The following is a 15,443-nucleotide window of genomic DNA, read 5'->3' as shown; positions in this document are numbered from 1 at the left end:
GGGAGGCTGGAGCTGTGTCTCCTCTTCAATCCCCACTGCTCCGGTGATGCTGGAGTGCACGCGCACACACACACACACACACACACACACACACACACACACACTCTTCCCCTCTCAGTGTAGGGGAGGATGCACACATGGCCTCCTCCCTCTCTGCTGCTCCCAGTGCTGGGGAGCCTCAGGCCACGTGGCTCCTTCCCTCCCTGCTATTCCAGGGGGTGGTCCTTCGCCGTGGCAGTGGTGGTGCACACTGCTCCTCCTCCCCTCTTTGTGGAGGGGGCAGGGCCTCGGCAGAGGGGACAAAGCTGTAGGTGGGACTGGGGGCCTTCCTCTCTCTAGAAACTTCTCAAGTCTTTTCTAATGTGCTCGGTGACAGCGGGCATGATGGACACCTCTTCTTTTATAATATTATAGAACAGGGCTACTTAACACACAGGCTGCAGGCCCGTTTGTTTCTGGCCTGCAGTGAGGTTTGGGTTGATATGCGTTTCAGTAGTTAAATTCCTGGACTGTCACTATTCATTAAAAGTACTGTGATATAGGTGGAAATGGGGTAAATATTGCATTTTATTAATATCAGCAGAACAGCTATAAATAGGGCCTGTGCGTTGTGTAGTCTTGCGTAAACTTTGTATTCATGCCCATCAGTGTGAAAGAAGTGATTTGCATATAGATATATAGACACACACACATATATGCAATCACACTTAAGTTGCAACCTCAGCAGATGCTGTGAGTATCACTGTGGCCCTAGAGATTTCCAAAGTTGAATGGCCCTGGTATAGAAGACGTTGCTTTCATTGAACGTGATTAATGTCACAACCTGGGCAGTGGATTTGAATTAGCTGTGGCCAGTAAAAGGCCCTCCAAGTAAGAAAGCTGAGGGGAAAAGACTAGAGCAGTGGAAAAAAAATCTGCAAGTAATTTCTAAGGGAGATGAAGAAGGGAGGAGAACTCCATTTTATTTAATCAAATACATCCACTTGGCATAGTGAAAAAGCAAGCATACGCTGACCTCATGAAACAGAAAGTGGTTTAGTTTTAGCTTTTATTCCCTCTTTTAAAGGGAAGCTTTTTATGTACAGGAAAGTTTGTTCTAACCAGAGATGTGAAGTTGAGCAGATACATAAGCATAGCCCGCTTTGTAAGCACTTATTCTGGTAAAGGAGGAGTAACTTTTTAAATTTAACATGTTTTGAGAAATGGTTTAACCTTAAACCCTGAAGAGTCACTTATATGGGACACAGGAATAAGAACATTTGCACAGAGCGGAGAGGTGGGAGGCAAGTATGTTAAAAAGTCGTCAACACTAAGGCCATCTTCACTACACAGCTCTGGTTGCTAAAAGTTGTGCAGTGTATCCTCTGTGAGCACTTTTACAGACAAAGTATTTCCACTGCCAACAAGCAGCCAGTTTTCACGTGGTCTACAGAGTATGCTCCTGCTGACATGCTGTTTACACTGAAACTTGCTGCAGCAAAATTTCTGTCTTGTGAAAAAGGGGGTTAGTACCTCTGGGTATGTCTACACTAGCACCCTAGTTCGAACTAGGGTGGTAATGTAGGCAACCGGAGTTGCAAATGAAGCCCGGGATTTGAATTTCCCGGGCTTCATTTGCATCTTGCCGGGCGTCGCCATTTTTAAATGTCCTCTAGTGCGGACTCCGTGCCACGCGGCTACACGCGGCACGGACTAGGTAGTTCGGACTAGGCTTCCTATTCCGAACTACCGTTACTCCTCGTGAAACGAGGAATAGGAAGCCTAGTCCGAACTGCCAAGTCCGTGCCGCGTGTAGCCGCGCGGCACGGAGTCCGCACTAGCGGACATTTAAAAATGGCGACGCCCAGCAAGATGCAAATGAAGCCCGGGAAATTCAAATCCCGGGCTTCATTTGCAACTCCGGTTGCCTACATTACCACCCTAGTTCGAACTAGGGTGGTAGTGTAAACATACCCTCTGAAAGAAAAGGTGTGGTGCTCAGTTGCAACTGTAGACATAGCCTAAGTACTTTGCTTTTATTTTTTCTACAATTGTAAAGGACAAATATTTACCTAGAGATTAATATTACATGACTGAGTTATACAAGAGTGTAAGTTATGTACAACTAGAAGACTACAAAGCAACCTAAACAAAAAATGTTTTTACCTGAAATCTGTTTCCCGTTGAGCAAAATACTGAGTAAATTCTTGTGTGACTTCTTCACGAATTTTTAATTCCAAAAGTAACTTATCTTTTCTCTCATTGATCAGCTTGCTTTTCAAATCTTCTATTATATTTAGTAATCTCTACAATGATCAAATAGTCATAATGTTTTTATAATCTTCTGAAAGATTTTGTAATCACAGCTCCAAGAATAAAAAGGTTCTTCACAAACATGAGACATTTCATTCAGATTTCATTTTGAAACAACCATTGTGTCCAATTCTACTGTCCTTACTCAAAAGAACAGGAGGACTGGTAGTTATATTAAACACTGGTAAATTACTGTACCAGTGGAAACCATCAATACTATATACACACACATCCACAGAACAAGCATATTCAAGAATCCAAAGAACATTACAGTGAACTATATCAATTCTTAGAAAGAGTTTTGTAAGAAAGATTTGAATGTTTTAGCTATTCAAAACAAGGTTAAAAATCTAGTTTCAAAATAAATGTTTTTCCAAGAAGCATTAGCTTGTAAATATACTATAGCTCATGACTAGATTTGGAAACCACTCTTGTATTAAATTGATGAGCATGCTGAAACATCCTCAAAGTTTGCTTCCAGAGATCTTCCATGCATAGAATATAAACAAAGGATTTTTTTATATTACTGAAGTCCACAGCTTACCCAGGCTGTGGACACAGAAGCGGAGGACAATTTATATAAGTTTGCAGCAGTCATGCCCAAATCCAAACTTTAAAAAAAAGCCATTTTACACAATTTTCCACAACTAGCACAAGAACATAAATACAGCCATACTGGGTCAGACCAAAGGTCTACCTAGCCCATTATCTTGTTTTCAGACAGAGGCCAATGCCAGGTGCTACAGAGGGAATGAACAGAACAGATAGTCAAGTGATCCATCCTCCCCCCACCTGTTATTCCCAGCTTCTCAAACAGAGATTAGGGACACCATTCCTGCCCATCCTGGCTAATAACCAGGATTCGACAAATAATACAATCAAGTAGAATGTAACCTGGAAGAGCCGGGTTCAGGCGATCTGCACATGTGCAGATCGCTGGACAGCGGGGCTCCCCGCGGTTCAGCAAGCCCTGCTAATAACCATTGATGGACCTTGGATGGCCCGTTGGAAAAAATAATCCCAACTACACATACAATATGATGGGGACTAATTTAGCTACAACTATTCAAGAAAGATCTTGGAGTCACTGTGGATAGTTCTCCGAAAACATCCACTCAACGTGCAGCAGCAGTCAAAAAAGCAAACAGATTGTTAGGAATCATTAAAAAAAAAGGGGGGAGGGGGGATTGAAAATATCTTATTGTCTCTACATAAAACCATGGTATACCCACATCTTGAATTCTGCAGATGTGGTCGCCTCATTTCAAAAAGATATACAGTATTGGCATTAGAAGAGAGCAACAAAAATGATTAGGGATTTGGAATGGGTCCCATATGAAGAGAGATTAAAAGGACTTGTTGGACTTTTCATCTTAAGAAAAGAGGAGACTAAGGGGGGGAATATGATAGAGGTCTGTAAAATCATGACTGGTGTAGAAAAAGTGAATAAGGAAGTTATTTACTAATTGCCACAATATAAGAACTAGGGGTTACCAAATGAAATTAATTGGCAGCAGGTTTAAAACAAACTAAAGGAAGTTTTCTTCACTCGGCGCACAGTAAGCCTGTGGAACTACTTCCAGATGATGTGGTGAAGGCTAGGACTTAAACAGGGTTCAAAAAGAGCTAGATGGACCTCATCTCCATGAATCTATTCACCAGGATGGGTAGGAATGGTGTCCCTATCTTTTGTTTGTCTGTAAATGTGTGACAGGTGAGGGATCACGTGAGGATTACCTGTTGTGTTCCCTACTCTGGGGCATCTGGTATTGGCCAGTCAGCAGACAGGATACTGGGCTAGATGGACCTTTGGTCTGACCCAGTATGGCCATTCTTATGATCTATCTCCATTAATTTCATCACTTTTTTGAACCCTGTTAAAGTCCTGGGCTTCACAACATCCTTTGGAAAATTGTTTAACAGGTTGGCTGTGCACTGTGTGAAGAAATACTTCCTTTTGTTGGCTTTAAACCTGCTACCTATTCTTTTTTTATTTTGTCATCTCCTAGTTCTCGTTATTTACTTGTTCAGATAACACCTTTCCTTATTTACTTTCTCCACACCAATCATGATTTTATAGTCCTCTATTACATACCTCCACTTTTCCAATCTGAGAAGTCCCAAACTCATTAATTTCTCCTCATATGGCAGCCATTTCAAACCCCCGATCATTTTTGTTGCCCTGTACTGAAATGTTTACAGTGCCAAGTTATTTTTATTTTGTTTTAATTTTATTTTATTTCTTTGAGATGAGGCAACCACATCTGCACATTGTATTCAAGATGTGGGTTTACCATGGATTTATATAGAGGTAATAACATTCTCAGTCTTAGTCTCCATCTCCTTTTTAACGATTCCTAGCATTCTGACTGCTGCTGTACACTGAGTGGATGTTTTCCAAGAACTATCCACAGGGATTCCAAGATCTTTCCCTGGAGAGGGAACAGCTTATTTAGACTCCATCATTTTACATGTATTAATTGGGATGATGTTTTATAATTTGCATTACTTTGCATTCATCAATATTAAAATTTATCTGCTTTTTTTTTGCCCAGTCACCTAGTTTTGTGAGATCCTTTTGAAGCTCTTCAAATCTGCTTTGGACCTAAGTGCCTTGAGCAATTTTGTACCTGCAAAATTTGTCACCCCACTTCACCCCTTTTTCCAGATCATTTATAAATATACTGAACAGGATTGGTCCCTGTCCAGACACCACTAGTTACCTCTCTCCATTATGAAAACTGACCATGTATTCCTATTCTTTGTTTCCTATGTTTTAACCGGTTATCAATCCATGAGACAACCTTCCCTCTTATCCCATGACAGCTTATTTGGTTAAGAGCTTTTGGTGAAGGACCTTTCTAGAAATCAAAGTACACTATATCCACTAGATCCCCCTTGTCCACATGCTTTTTGATCCCCCCCCCCCCCAAAGAATTCTGGTAAATGTATAGAGCTTGATTTCCCTTCACAAAAAGCATGTTGATGCCTCCCTCCCCTCAACAAATTATGTTAATCTATGTGTCTGATAATTCTGTTCTTTACCATAGTTTCAACCAATTTCCCTGGTACTGAAGTTAGACTTAATGGCCTATAATTGCTATCATCACCTCTAGCATACACTTTAAAAATCGGCTATCCTCAAGTCATCTGATTCAGAAATGGACTTAAAGGATAAGTTACAAGCCACAGTTAATTGTTCTACAATTTCATATTTCAGAACTCTTGGGTGAACTCTTTTAGAACTCTTGGGTGAATGCCATCTGGTGCTGGTGATTTATTACTGTTTAAATTTATCAATTTGTTCCAAAACCACCTCTAATGACCCTCAGTCTGGGACAACTGCTCAGATTTGTAGCCTAAAAAGAATGGTTCAAGTTTGGGAATTTCCCTCACAACCTCAGCTGTGAAGACTGATGCAAAGAATTCATTAGTTTCTCTGCAATTACCTTATCTTTGTGTTCTCCTTTAGTATCTCGATCATCCAGTGGCCCCACTGGTTGTTTATCTGCATGCTTCAGTCCCCTAGAATACATTTTAGGAAGGAAGGATGCCACCTATCAAAAGTTATATTGACTCTGAAAGCATTCCAGGTACATACCAGATATTCTTCTTTTCCAATAATTACTTTATTTTCCTCCTCCTCATACGGCATCTCTTTTGCTGTATCGTGCTCTTCCTCCTCATTTGGCATCTCTTTTGCAATATCATGCTCTTCACTTATGTCCTTGTTATCCACAGTTAAATCACCATCATTATCTTCTATCACATCTTCCAGGCTCCTGTCCCAAAGTATAGTGGCTCTTTTTCTTGCTACCTGCATTTTAGTGTCAGGATTACTTATAAGAGACATTTCTCTTGCAGACTTATGCTCTTGAGAAGGATTAGAAGTGTCTAGAACACAAACCTGTTGAGGGAAAGGGATAGTCAATTATGTTAGATACTACTTCAGAGAATATTAAGCACTTATGGAAGTAACCTGCAGCCATGGCTCCCACTTAGCATGCAACTAGGGGCTAACTTCATGTAATTGGCAATGCCCACTTGCTGTTGCAGCAAATTAATTTTTCATCCAGATTACTTTCCAAATGCCGAAAAAAGAAGGAATCGTGCAGAAACAGCACTGTATTGAGATTCCTGTGCTCTCCTGGAATGAAGCTCTGCAGACTGACTAAAGGAAGAAAGCAGCCTCAGGAGCAGGGTTGCTAATTCCTTTGTTGCAAAAGAATTGCTGATGTATTACTTTGGCACAAACAGTGGAAGATTTTCTTAAGAGCCAAAGGCAGCTTGTCCCTCTTACAGATTCAGATTGCAATTAGTGCTGGAGAGAATCTCCCCCAAAGATAAAAATTTAACGAGTAAAAAAGTTGATTACTTCCTATGACATGCTTGCTGAGGAAAAAAAAAAAATAGCTTATGATCAACAGATGAACCAGGTCAGAGATTTGCATTAAAAACATACAAAAATTTTAAAAATATGAATCAGATCAGAGATAGGACAAGCCATGTGTGTGAAGTTGGGAATTTTTAGCATTTATGGTTTTCTAGCTAGTGGAGCCCAAGAAAGCATTGTAAATCAAAATGTTTTATAAAGATTCAGGTTTTTAAATGTTTCCTTGCCAAAACAATTAAGTATTTCAACCAGGAAAGATTACAGAATATTTAATTTAATCGTGAGGAGTGAATGAATTTAGAGATTCAATTTTTTTAAGGGTGGGAGGAGGAGAGAAAGCACTGAAGTAGAATACAGGTGGGATTTTGGATTTGCTTACAAGTCTAAATTGTACAGATGTGAAAGCGCTATGTTATTGCCAAAATATAGCTTTGAAGGTTAAGAAACTACAATTACAAAAGTTATAGTGCACTTACTTTTTGAGCAATTGAGGAGAACTTTAGCACATTGAGTGTTTCATCATATGCAGCAGCACACTGGCTAATGTTTACTATCATATGTACCTTTCCTTTTCCACTGAAAAAACCTTGAAGGAAGTGAGTTAGTTTGCTTTCCCGAAATGGTATGTGCAGCTGCAACCTAAAAACAAAATAAAATGTCAATATATTCTAGCTCAGTAAGGAAAAAAGCCTCAGTCATAACACTTCAATCTGAAATTCCTGCCTTCCTGAACCATATAAAATAGCCCACATTAGGTCTTACTTTATTACCATTTTAGCAAATCTTTTAATGCTTAAATTTCTATCACACTTCTAAAGATTCTATTTCACACAGGTATTTTTAGTATCTCATATTACTGTAAAATTAGAAGAAGTTACTTGGTTTGTTGCATGTACCTGACAAATTTCTGTTTAGCTAATTTCACTGTTTCTCCTATGTAGTCTGCTGGTGTGGGTCTCCCACATGGTAATGGAGGTAAGCATGCAGAGAAAGAGTAAGATTGTAGAACCAAAACTAATGCAATGGTCCTCAAAGTGCAGTCTGTGGCTTGACTGTAGGCCTCCTGCTTCCGCAAGCTCTGGCTTCCCTCTTGGGGGAGGGGGGGGGCACGGTGATGGGAGGGTGGTGCAGCATGGCGTAGGGGCCAGGCCAGCCCAGCCCAGCCAGCGAGTGGGCGGCATGACCCTGCGCTGGGTTTCATGTCCCTGGAGCTGTCCCTGCCCCGCCTGGGCGTGCAGTTCCTGGAAACTAAAGGGGTTAACACCACCCCCTCCCCCACACACACACACAAGCTCTGCCCCCTGCTCTGGGAGGGGGCAGAGCTGGGGCTGCTCTGCAGCTGGGGCGGGGCATCTGGTTTCATGGGGTGCTGGGGCCTGCTCTGTGCCACGCTGCTCCCCATGGGTGTATATGGGTGGGGAGACTCTTTCCCAGTGCCCCACTGTGCTTAGCTAGACTGGAGACAGCCCTGGGCTTTACCCACCGCAGCCTGAAGATGAGGGGTGAGCTCCAGGCAAAGGGTTGGGCCAAGCAGGGAAGTGATTTGCCCCAGCGCTGCTCTTCGGGGGCTGCCCTGCCGATGTGTGCACTGAGGGGGAATAGCAATGTGGAAGTAAGAAGGGGTGAAGGAGGATTCGGGGGCAGAATGGTAGGGGGCAGGGGTTGCAATGAAGGAGGTCAGGTTGGAAAGGGGATCGGCAACAAGGCTGGAGCAGAGGGAAGATGTGAGGTGGGGGATACAAATTTTTCTTTGCAGAAGCTGCACTTTTCCTTTACTCTCCCCCGCCCCCATCTTGGTCTCCTTCCCCCCCCCCCCCCCCCCAACACAGCACAATCCTCTTTGCATCTTTTCATTCTGTGTGAATGAGAATTTCAGCCTGTTTGCAGGCACTGCAGGAAAGCTGGCAGGTCTGTTCATTGTTCAATAATATGTAGCTTCCTTGGCATTAGATCTGGGACATTTGCTCCCCTCCAGATCTCCAGCAGAGTAGCTGTTTTTAATGCCAGTGCATATTTCTGCTGGCAGCTGAGACCCTTGTTCATTATTTCCCCCAGAGCTGTAAGCTGTATGTCTGGGGCTTGTTGCTTTTCCATGGATTAGTCTCCTCCAGCTACCATTCTTTCTGACCCCTCAGTTACTGATAACACCTCACTGGGATTGCCAGAAAACAAGCCGGGCCAAGGGAGACCTCTCCCCTCCATATTGAATACTTGTTGGCTTAGGGGTTTTTTTGTTATTGTTTTTTTAAGATAACTAGCTGCTTCAACATCTACATATAAAAGTGAATCAATGTTCTTCTTTGACTCAGTTTCAGCGCCATATAGTTGCCAGGGTCACCACAAATCTCAATCATAACAGAAAGACACCAGTGATGGGTGCACAATAATCCACCAGCCACAAGGGTTTTGATGTGCAGCTATTTGAATGCAGCTGCATTCTCACCCTCTCACCTTTTCTGAGTTACTCCTCCAACCCCCTCAAACTCCCAGACTCTCTCCTTCTCCCCACCCCACACCCTCTCCTACGGCCAAACTCCCTCCCACACCCAGCCCTCATCACCCTCTCCTGCACTCTCTCCCTCACCCAGATCCTGTACCCCCACCCCAATCCCACTCTCTGGCAGCCTTGTCCAGCACACTGAGCCTCTCATATTTGTCCTTATCCCAGAGCCTAAGGGTGTCCACAAAAATCTACTAACTCCAGAACCCCAGAAAAGTAAATCTTTCCTATAGGAAGCCTTGAATCTCAGTCCTCCCTGTCCCTTCCCCTGTGGGGCTGGAGTGCCAGAAGAGTGAGGTGTCTTAGTTGGGGACCACACAACTGAGAAGCAAAAAAACTCCTCCAAAACCCCCAACCCTCATTGATGTGGCCCTCAACTGACTTTACTGAGGGTCAGTGTCCCCTGACCCAAAAAAGGTTCCCCACCCCTGCCATAAAGAAAGAAAACATGGGAAACTTTCGTGTTGAACATAAATTCATATTTTACTATATTTTAAATGAAGTGAATTTATCCAACATGAGAAAGTTAACACTTCATCTGTTTAATAATCTAAATTAACCATTATCCCTAGCTGCAGCACTAGCAAGATGGCTTGGGTGTGTGTAATTATGTAATTAATGGCGAGTTTCCATTAGCAACTGGTAGTCCACAGAAAGGTTTGGATTGAACCAAGTGGTCCACGGGCCAAAAAGTTTGAGAACCACTGATCTAAAGCTAGGTTTGTCATTTAAAAAGGGGGGGGGGGGGGGGGCTCGATTTCTAATTGTTAGTGTTGCCAAAGTTTAGTGTAGTATAAAAACATTTGTATCTCAAGGTGAAAAAACAAATCATCCTGCTCATATTGGCTTTGCACAACTTACTTCCTACTTTGAGGGCACATGAAACATAGCATTTCTGCTAGTACTTTAGATAAAGAATAGGATGGAGGTAAAGTTACTGTGATATAGTACAATGTCCAGAGATATCCATTAATTTTATAGCCACACTTGTCCAAGGGCAGTTACTCTCTGCACTATCATAAGTTTGAACTTTACATACACTGAAAATGACTTACTGCTAAAATGCATTCTCCCCGCACCCCCAAAATCCACTGAGAACTTTCTGTGCTTCACCAATCTTCCCTGTACCTTAATGCTGGTCCTGGCATCCAATATACAAGTACCATCAGAAGATGCATATTTCACAGAAAAGTGCACAGCTGAGAAATAATGTAAGGGTTTTCTGCCACAAAGCTTGGTTTACAAATAAATCAGTCAGTTGTCATGGAGAACTAGGCAAGTTTAAAAGTATGTAGGAATTTGAATAATCAGAATGAACAGCAAAATATCTGAAAAAGTGAATTAAGGGCTGTATTTTGAAAATGTACTGGTTTAGTGAGTTTAATCAGACTTCCCAGAAATTTGGCACATTGGGGCTAAGGAGTCTGGGAAATGTATCCAACTACTTTTTCACCATAACTATAGTTAACATTCGTGCTCCATGCTGTATAAAGCCACAAATATTTAAAAGATATAGTAACACCTACTTTGACTGTTGGCTGTTCTTGAGTGCATTGATGCATTTGCCTAGAATCAGTAGAGAAGTGTTAATATTTCCACTCTCTTTCAATCTATCACCTTCGTTGTGTGTCTTGGTATATCTTTCTGAACCTGCAAGATCACAAAGTGCCAATCTGAAAATACAGAATAATAGTTATTATGCTTTCCAGAGGTTTTCGATGTAATCAAAATTAGTGTTTGCTTTCAAGTAAACAATTACTTACTCATTGACTCGTATTACATGAGGAGTTTCAGAATCTTCAATCTTTAAAATTTTAACAGTGAATATACTGTGACTAAAAGAAAAAGAATTTTTAAATTGTCTAATTTCAATACTTTAGTTCAAAATATTTTAGTCTCTATAATGCCTGTTAAAGATCTTCAATCATAAAATTATTCTAACATGAAAATTTAACTTAGCTCAACACCCCATGCGCATGAGAATATACACTTGAGACCTAAATGCACTCTTTTTTGGTCTGCTATTTTGCTTGTTGAGCAATTATCTCTACACCCAACATTGTAGTAATTACCAAAATCACAATATTGTTTTGCATCCTCAAGTGAGACAATGAATAGAAAAGCAAACAAATCTAATAGCTAAATGCCTTCCCATCAAGGAAGATATTTCAGCAAAAGGTGTTTAATTCTTATGCAGGTCAATTTTAGAGCAAAACTTGCAGTTTTTGTTCACTATTCAAGTAGGTCAAATCCAGAACCTAAAAAGTCTGGACTCTATCAATGTAAGCACCACAGATTTTAAAAAATTGGCCATCTTATTTGTGTTCTATGATCCTGTACTGAACAATACCAACAACAGTTCTCTCACCTTCTACTGGAGTAAGTATTCAGTTTTGTGCAAGCAATACTCTGGTGCTTCAACCCAAGCTTCAGAAGTTTAAAAGCTTCTTTTGAATCAGAAATCTGAATCCACTGCAGATCTTGAGAGGAAACACCAAGATTACTTTTAAATTTCTTTGCTAGTAGGGCATAAATTAAAACATGCATCTTGATTTGCGACAGAATATTAGTTGTGTTTAGACTGTTCTTCTGCTTCAGCATGCCCTCGTGTAAAAACAAGTGGGGGGGGGGTATCACACTTAAACTCTTTGCAATAAATAGAACCAGTCTTACTGAAATAAATCATCAGTATTTTGACTCTATACACAATAAAAACAACTCACACTGTGTCTGAAACTACCACAAGAGACCTTCAAGCAATATTAAGATTGTAACATATTAACTAGAAACATGTAGAAAACACACAAAATTAGTCCGCACCAGCCAAGTAATGCTTGACTGTTGGAAGAAAAAAATGGAAGATTAGATCAAATTTTACTGTTTGTTTTTGGTTTACTTTAGGAAGCCTTGTATTCTTGAGACTGTATAATCTTCCATGTAATAGTACATACTAAAACATGGCTGTAAGATTTTTTCTGATCTTCTATGAAACATGTTTATAATCTCTGTAGCAACTAAGTGATGTGCACGCCAGTTTAACTGGCTTTTTAAGGTAGGCCTACACTGCAATTAGAAACCTGCAGCAGGCACAGGCCAACTAACTTGGGCTCAAGAGGTTTGGGCAAAGGTGCTGTTTAACTCCAATGTAGATGGTTAGACATATCCTCCTACCACACAGGATCTAGCACCCAGACTCCAGCCTGAACAGCTACATCCCTTAAGCCTGAGTCAGCGGACATGGACTATCCAGGTTTTTTTAAATGCAGTTTAAAAAAAAAAAAAAAAAAAAAAAAAAAAAAACTGTTGGGGGCTGAAACTATACTTTACAAAGGAGATGACAAAAGCACACAAGACCATCACGCCCAACACTCACAAATAAAGCTTTACTGGGCCTTCTAAACAGATCTGGTTAGGCGTGGAAGCAAGCAAGTCAGAGCAAGCCCTTGTAGAATTTCCATTAATAACTCAGCCTCATTGTGACCTGGATGGAATTCTGTTTATTATTTAGCCTGAGAGATTTAAAGACATAGCTCCCTTCTTGTGGGAAGCCATCATAATTGTGAGGCTGAGCTTTTACAAGATATAGACAGAGCTACTACATGGCAAGAGACTCTTCCTAAGTTTTCTAAAAGGGAAATTTAGGGAATGGATACAGGACCCTAGGAAGTGCACCCTGGAAATCAGGGGAACATTGTGAAAGCCCTCCTAATGAAGAGCACATTCACATGCACACATGCACAAGCCCTTTAAATTTGAGGTAGTGAAAGCTGGGAAACACTGTCATATTCAAAATGGATTTCTCAGACTTAACATACAAAGTGAAGACATTCCTAGCTACTATAAAGTTAGTTTACATTCTTCAATGCTGGCAACAGGATGAATACACCAAAAATTCAAACGAATAGTAGTATTTCAGTTACCTTTTACGTAAGAGCAGCCTTTGATGTCTTGAGCAAGTCGCAGCGCTCTTCTTTTCTTATCATTTGACATTGGGATCAATAAGTCATATATGCACTCATTGTAAATCTCACAAAAGGAAATCCAAACAGAAAATTTTATATAGCTTGCCATGCTCATGTTAGATTGTTCAGGTTCTTTTAACAGTTCTTCTGAGTCTGCCAAAACATTTATTCAGTTATACAAATACCCTGCTGAAATAAAGCCTTTAAAGCAATGTAACTTGAGTTAATTAGAATCACATTAGAACCATATCAGCACAGAAGTGACAAATTAGATATTACAAAATATTAAACTGGATTCCGATCAAACTACTTTACGAGAGTAAGATGCTTGTCTTTTGCGCAACTGGGAATCTATCTACCTAGATTCAGCAGTAATAATCGGTTTTAAAACCAAGTTTTAAAGTAGATATTATATAGCTGAACTCTAATACCAACGTCTTTAAAACTTGTCAGTGTAACAGTAATTTACATAACATACATGTGTTGTTACATAACCGTTATACTATACTTTCTGCAGGAGACAAGGAGTCACCCCCCACAGTGGAGGAGACCAAGCCTTGCACCACCAAGGTTGAGCAGTCTCCTGCCACCACTGCGAGGAAGAAACGTAGGGTAGTGGTGGTTGGAGACTCTTCTGAGGGGAACGGAGGCGCCCATCTGTCGCCCTGACAGTTCATCTCGAGAGGTATGCTGTCTGCCAGGGGCCCGTATCCGAGATGTTACGGAGGCATTGTCGAGGATTATCCGGCCCTCTGACTACTACCCCATGCTACTCATCCATGTGGGCACAAATGATACTGCCAGGTGTGACACTGAGCGGATCAAGCGTGACTACAGGGCTTTGGGAGCACAGGTGGTATTCTCTTCGATCCTTCCTGTCAAAGGTAGGGGCCCGGGCAGAGAGGTGCATTCTGGAGGTGAATGCCTGGCTGCGAAGATGGTGTCGCCAGGAGGGCTTCAGCTTCCTTGACCACAGGGTGCTCTTCCAGGAAGGACTGCTTGGCAGAGATGGAGTTCACCTTTCCAGGAGCGGGAAGGCCTTGTTTGGACACAGACTGGCTAACCTTGTGAGGAGGGCTTTAAACTAGGTTCGACGGGGACAGGTGAGCAAAGCCCACAGGCAAGTGCTGCATGTGCGGGACTGGGAGATGGGTTGGAAATGGGGAGGGGGACTACTGCCTATAATGGCAAGGAAAAGGAGGGTCAGGGCACAACAGGAGGCAAGATCAAATCAGTACCTTAGATGTCTATATACAAATGCGACAAGTATGGGTAATAAGCAGGAAGAACTGGAATTGCTAACCAATAAATACAACTATGATATCATTGATATTACAGAAACCTGGTGGGATGGGACGCAGGATTGTAATGTTGGTATGGAAGGGTACGGCTTGCGCAGGAAGGACAGACAGGGAAAAAAGGGAGGAGGGGTTGCCTTGTATATTAAAAATGTACGCACTTGGACTGAAGTGGAGATGAACGTAGGAGATAGCTGTGTAGAGAGTCTCTGGGTTAAGCTAAAAGGGGTAAAAAAAATGCGGGTGATGTCATGCTAGGAGTCTACTACAGGCCACCTAGCCAAGTGGAAGAGGTGGATGAGGCCTTTTTTAAACAATTAACAAAACTATCCAAAGCCCAAGATTTGGTGGTGATGGGGGACTTCAACTATCCAGACATATGTTGGGAAACTAACACAGCGAGGCACAGGCTATCCAATAAGTTTCTGGACTGCATTGGAGACAACTTTCTGTTTCAGAAGGTTGAAAAAGCTACCAGAGGAGAAGCTGTTCTGGATTTGGTTTTAACAAATAGGGAGGAACTAGTTGAGAACTTGAAAGTGGAAGACAGTATAGGGGACAGTGATCACGAAATAATAGAGTTCATGATCTTAAGGAAAGGTAGAAGGGAGACCAGCACAATTGAGGTAATGGATTTCAGGAAGGCAGATTTTGATAAGCTCAGAGAACTTGTAGGTAAGGTCCCATGGGAAGCAAGACTGAAGGGAAAAACAACTGAGGAGAGTTGGAAGTATTTCAAAGGGACGTTGTTAAGGGCCCAAAAGCAAACAATTCCGCTGTGTAGGAAAGATAGAAAATATGGCAAAAGACCAGCTTGGCTTAACAAGGAGATCTTGCATGATCTCAAAATAAAAAAAGGAGTCATATAAAAAATGGAAACTAGGACAAATAACAAAGGATGAATATAGGCAAGCAACACGGGAATGCAGGGGCAAGATTAGAAAAGCAAAGGCACAAAATGAGATCAAACTAGCTACAGGCATAAAGGGAAACAAGAT

General features: G+C 41.5%; 1 protein-coding gene across 2 annotated transcripts in view; it reads right to left on the bottom strand.

The window, feature by feature from the left end:
* KIF20B (kinesin family member 20B) overlaps positions 1-15,443 on the bottom strand; it is a 109,999-nt gene that overhangs the window by 76,352 nt on the left and 18,204 nt on the right. The window contains exons 8-14 of one of the 2 annotated variants that reach the window (XM_075935117.2): positions 13,106-13,300; positions 11,554-11,665; positions 10,949-11,020; positions 10,712-10,858; positions 7,162-7,324; positions 5,894-6,199; positions 2,146-2,285 (exon numbers count right to left, since the gene is read on the bottom strand). In XM_075935117.2, the coding sequence (XP_075791232.2) occupies positions 2,146-2,285; positions 5,894-6,199; positions 7,162-7,324; positions 10,712-10,858; positions 10,949-11,020; positions 11,554-11,665; positions 13,106-13,300 (1,135 nt within the window). The remainder of the gene's footprint in view (positions 1-2,145; positions 2,286-5,893; positions 6,200-7,161; positions 7,325-10,711; positions 10,859-10,948; positions 11,021-11,553; positions 11,666-13,105; positions 13,301-15,443) is intronic. The other variant, XM_075935118.2, reaches the window with a different exon arrangement.

This window comes from Pelodiscus sinensis, chromosome 8, assembly GCF_052426305.1.
Source record: "Pelodiscus sinensis isolate ZL-2025 chromosome 8, ASM5242630v1, whole genome shotgun sequence".
Classification (NCBI taxonomy): Eukaryota; Metazoa; Chordata; order Testudines; family Trionychidae; genus Pelodiscus; species Pelodiscus sinensis.
This window is presented reverse-complemented; position numbering and strand designations above follow the sequence as displayed.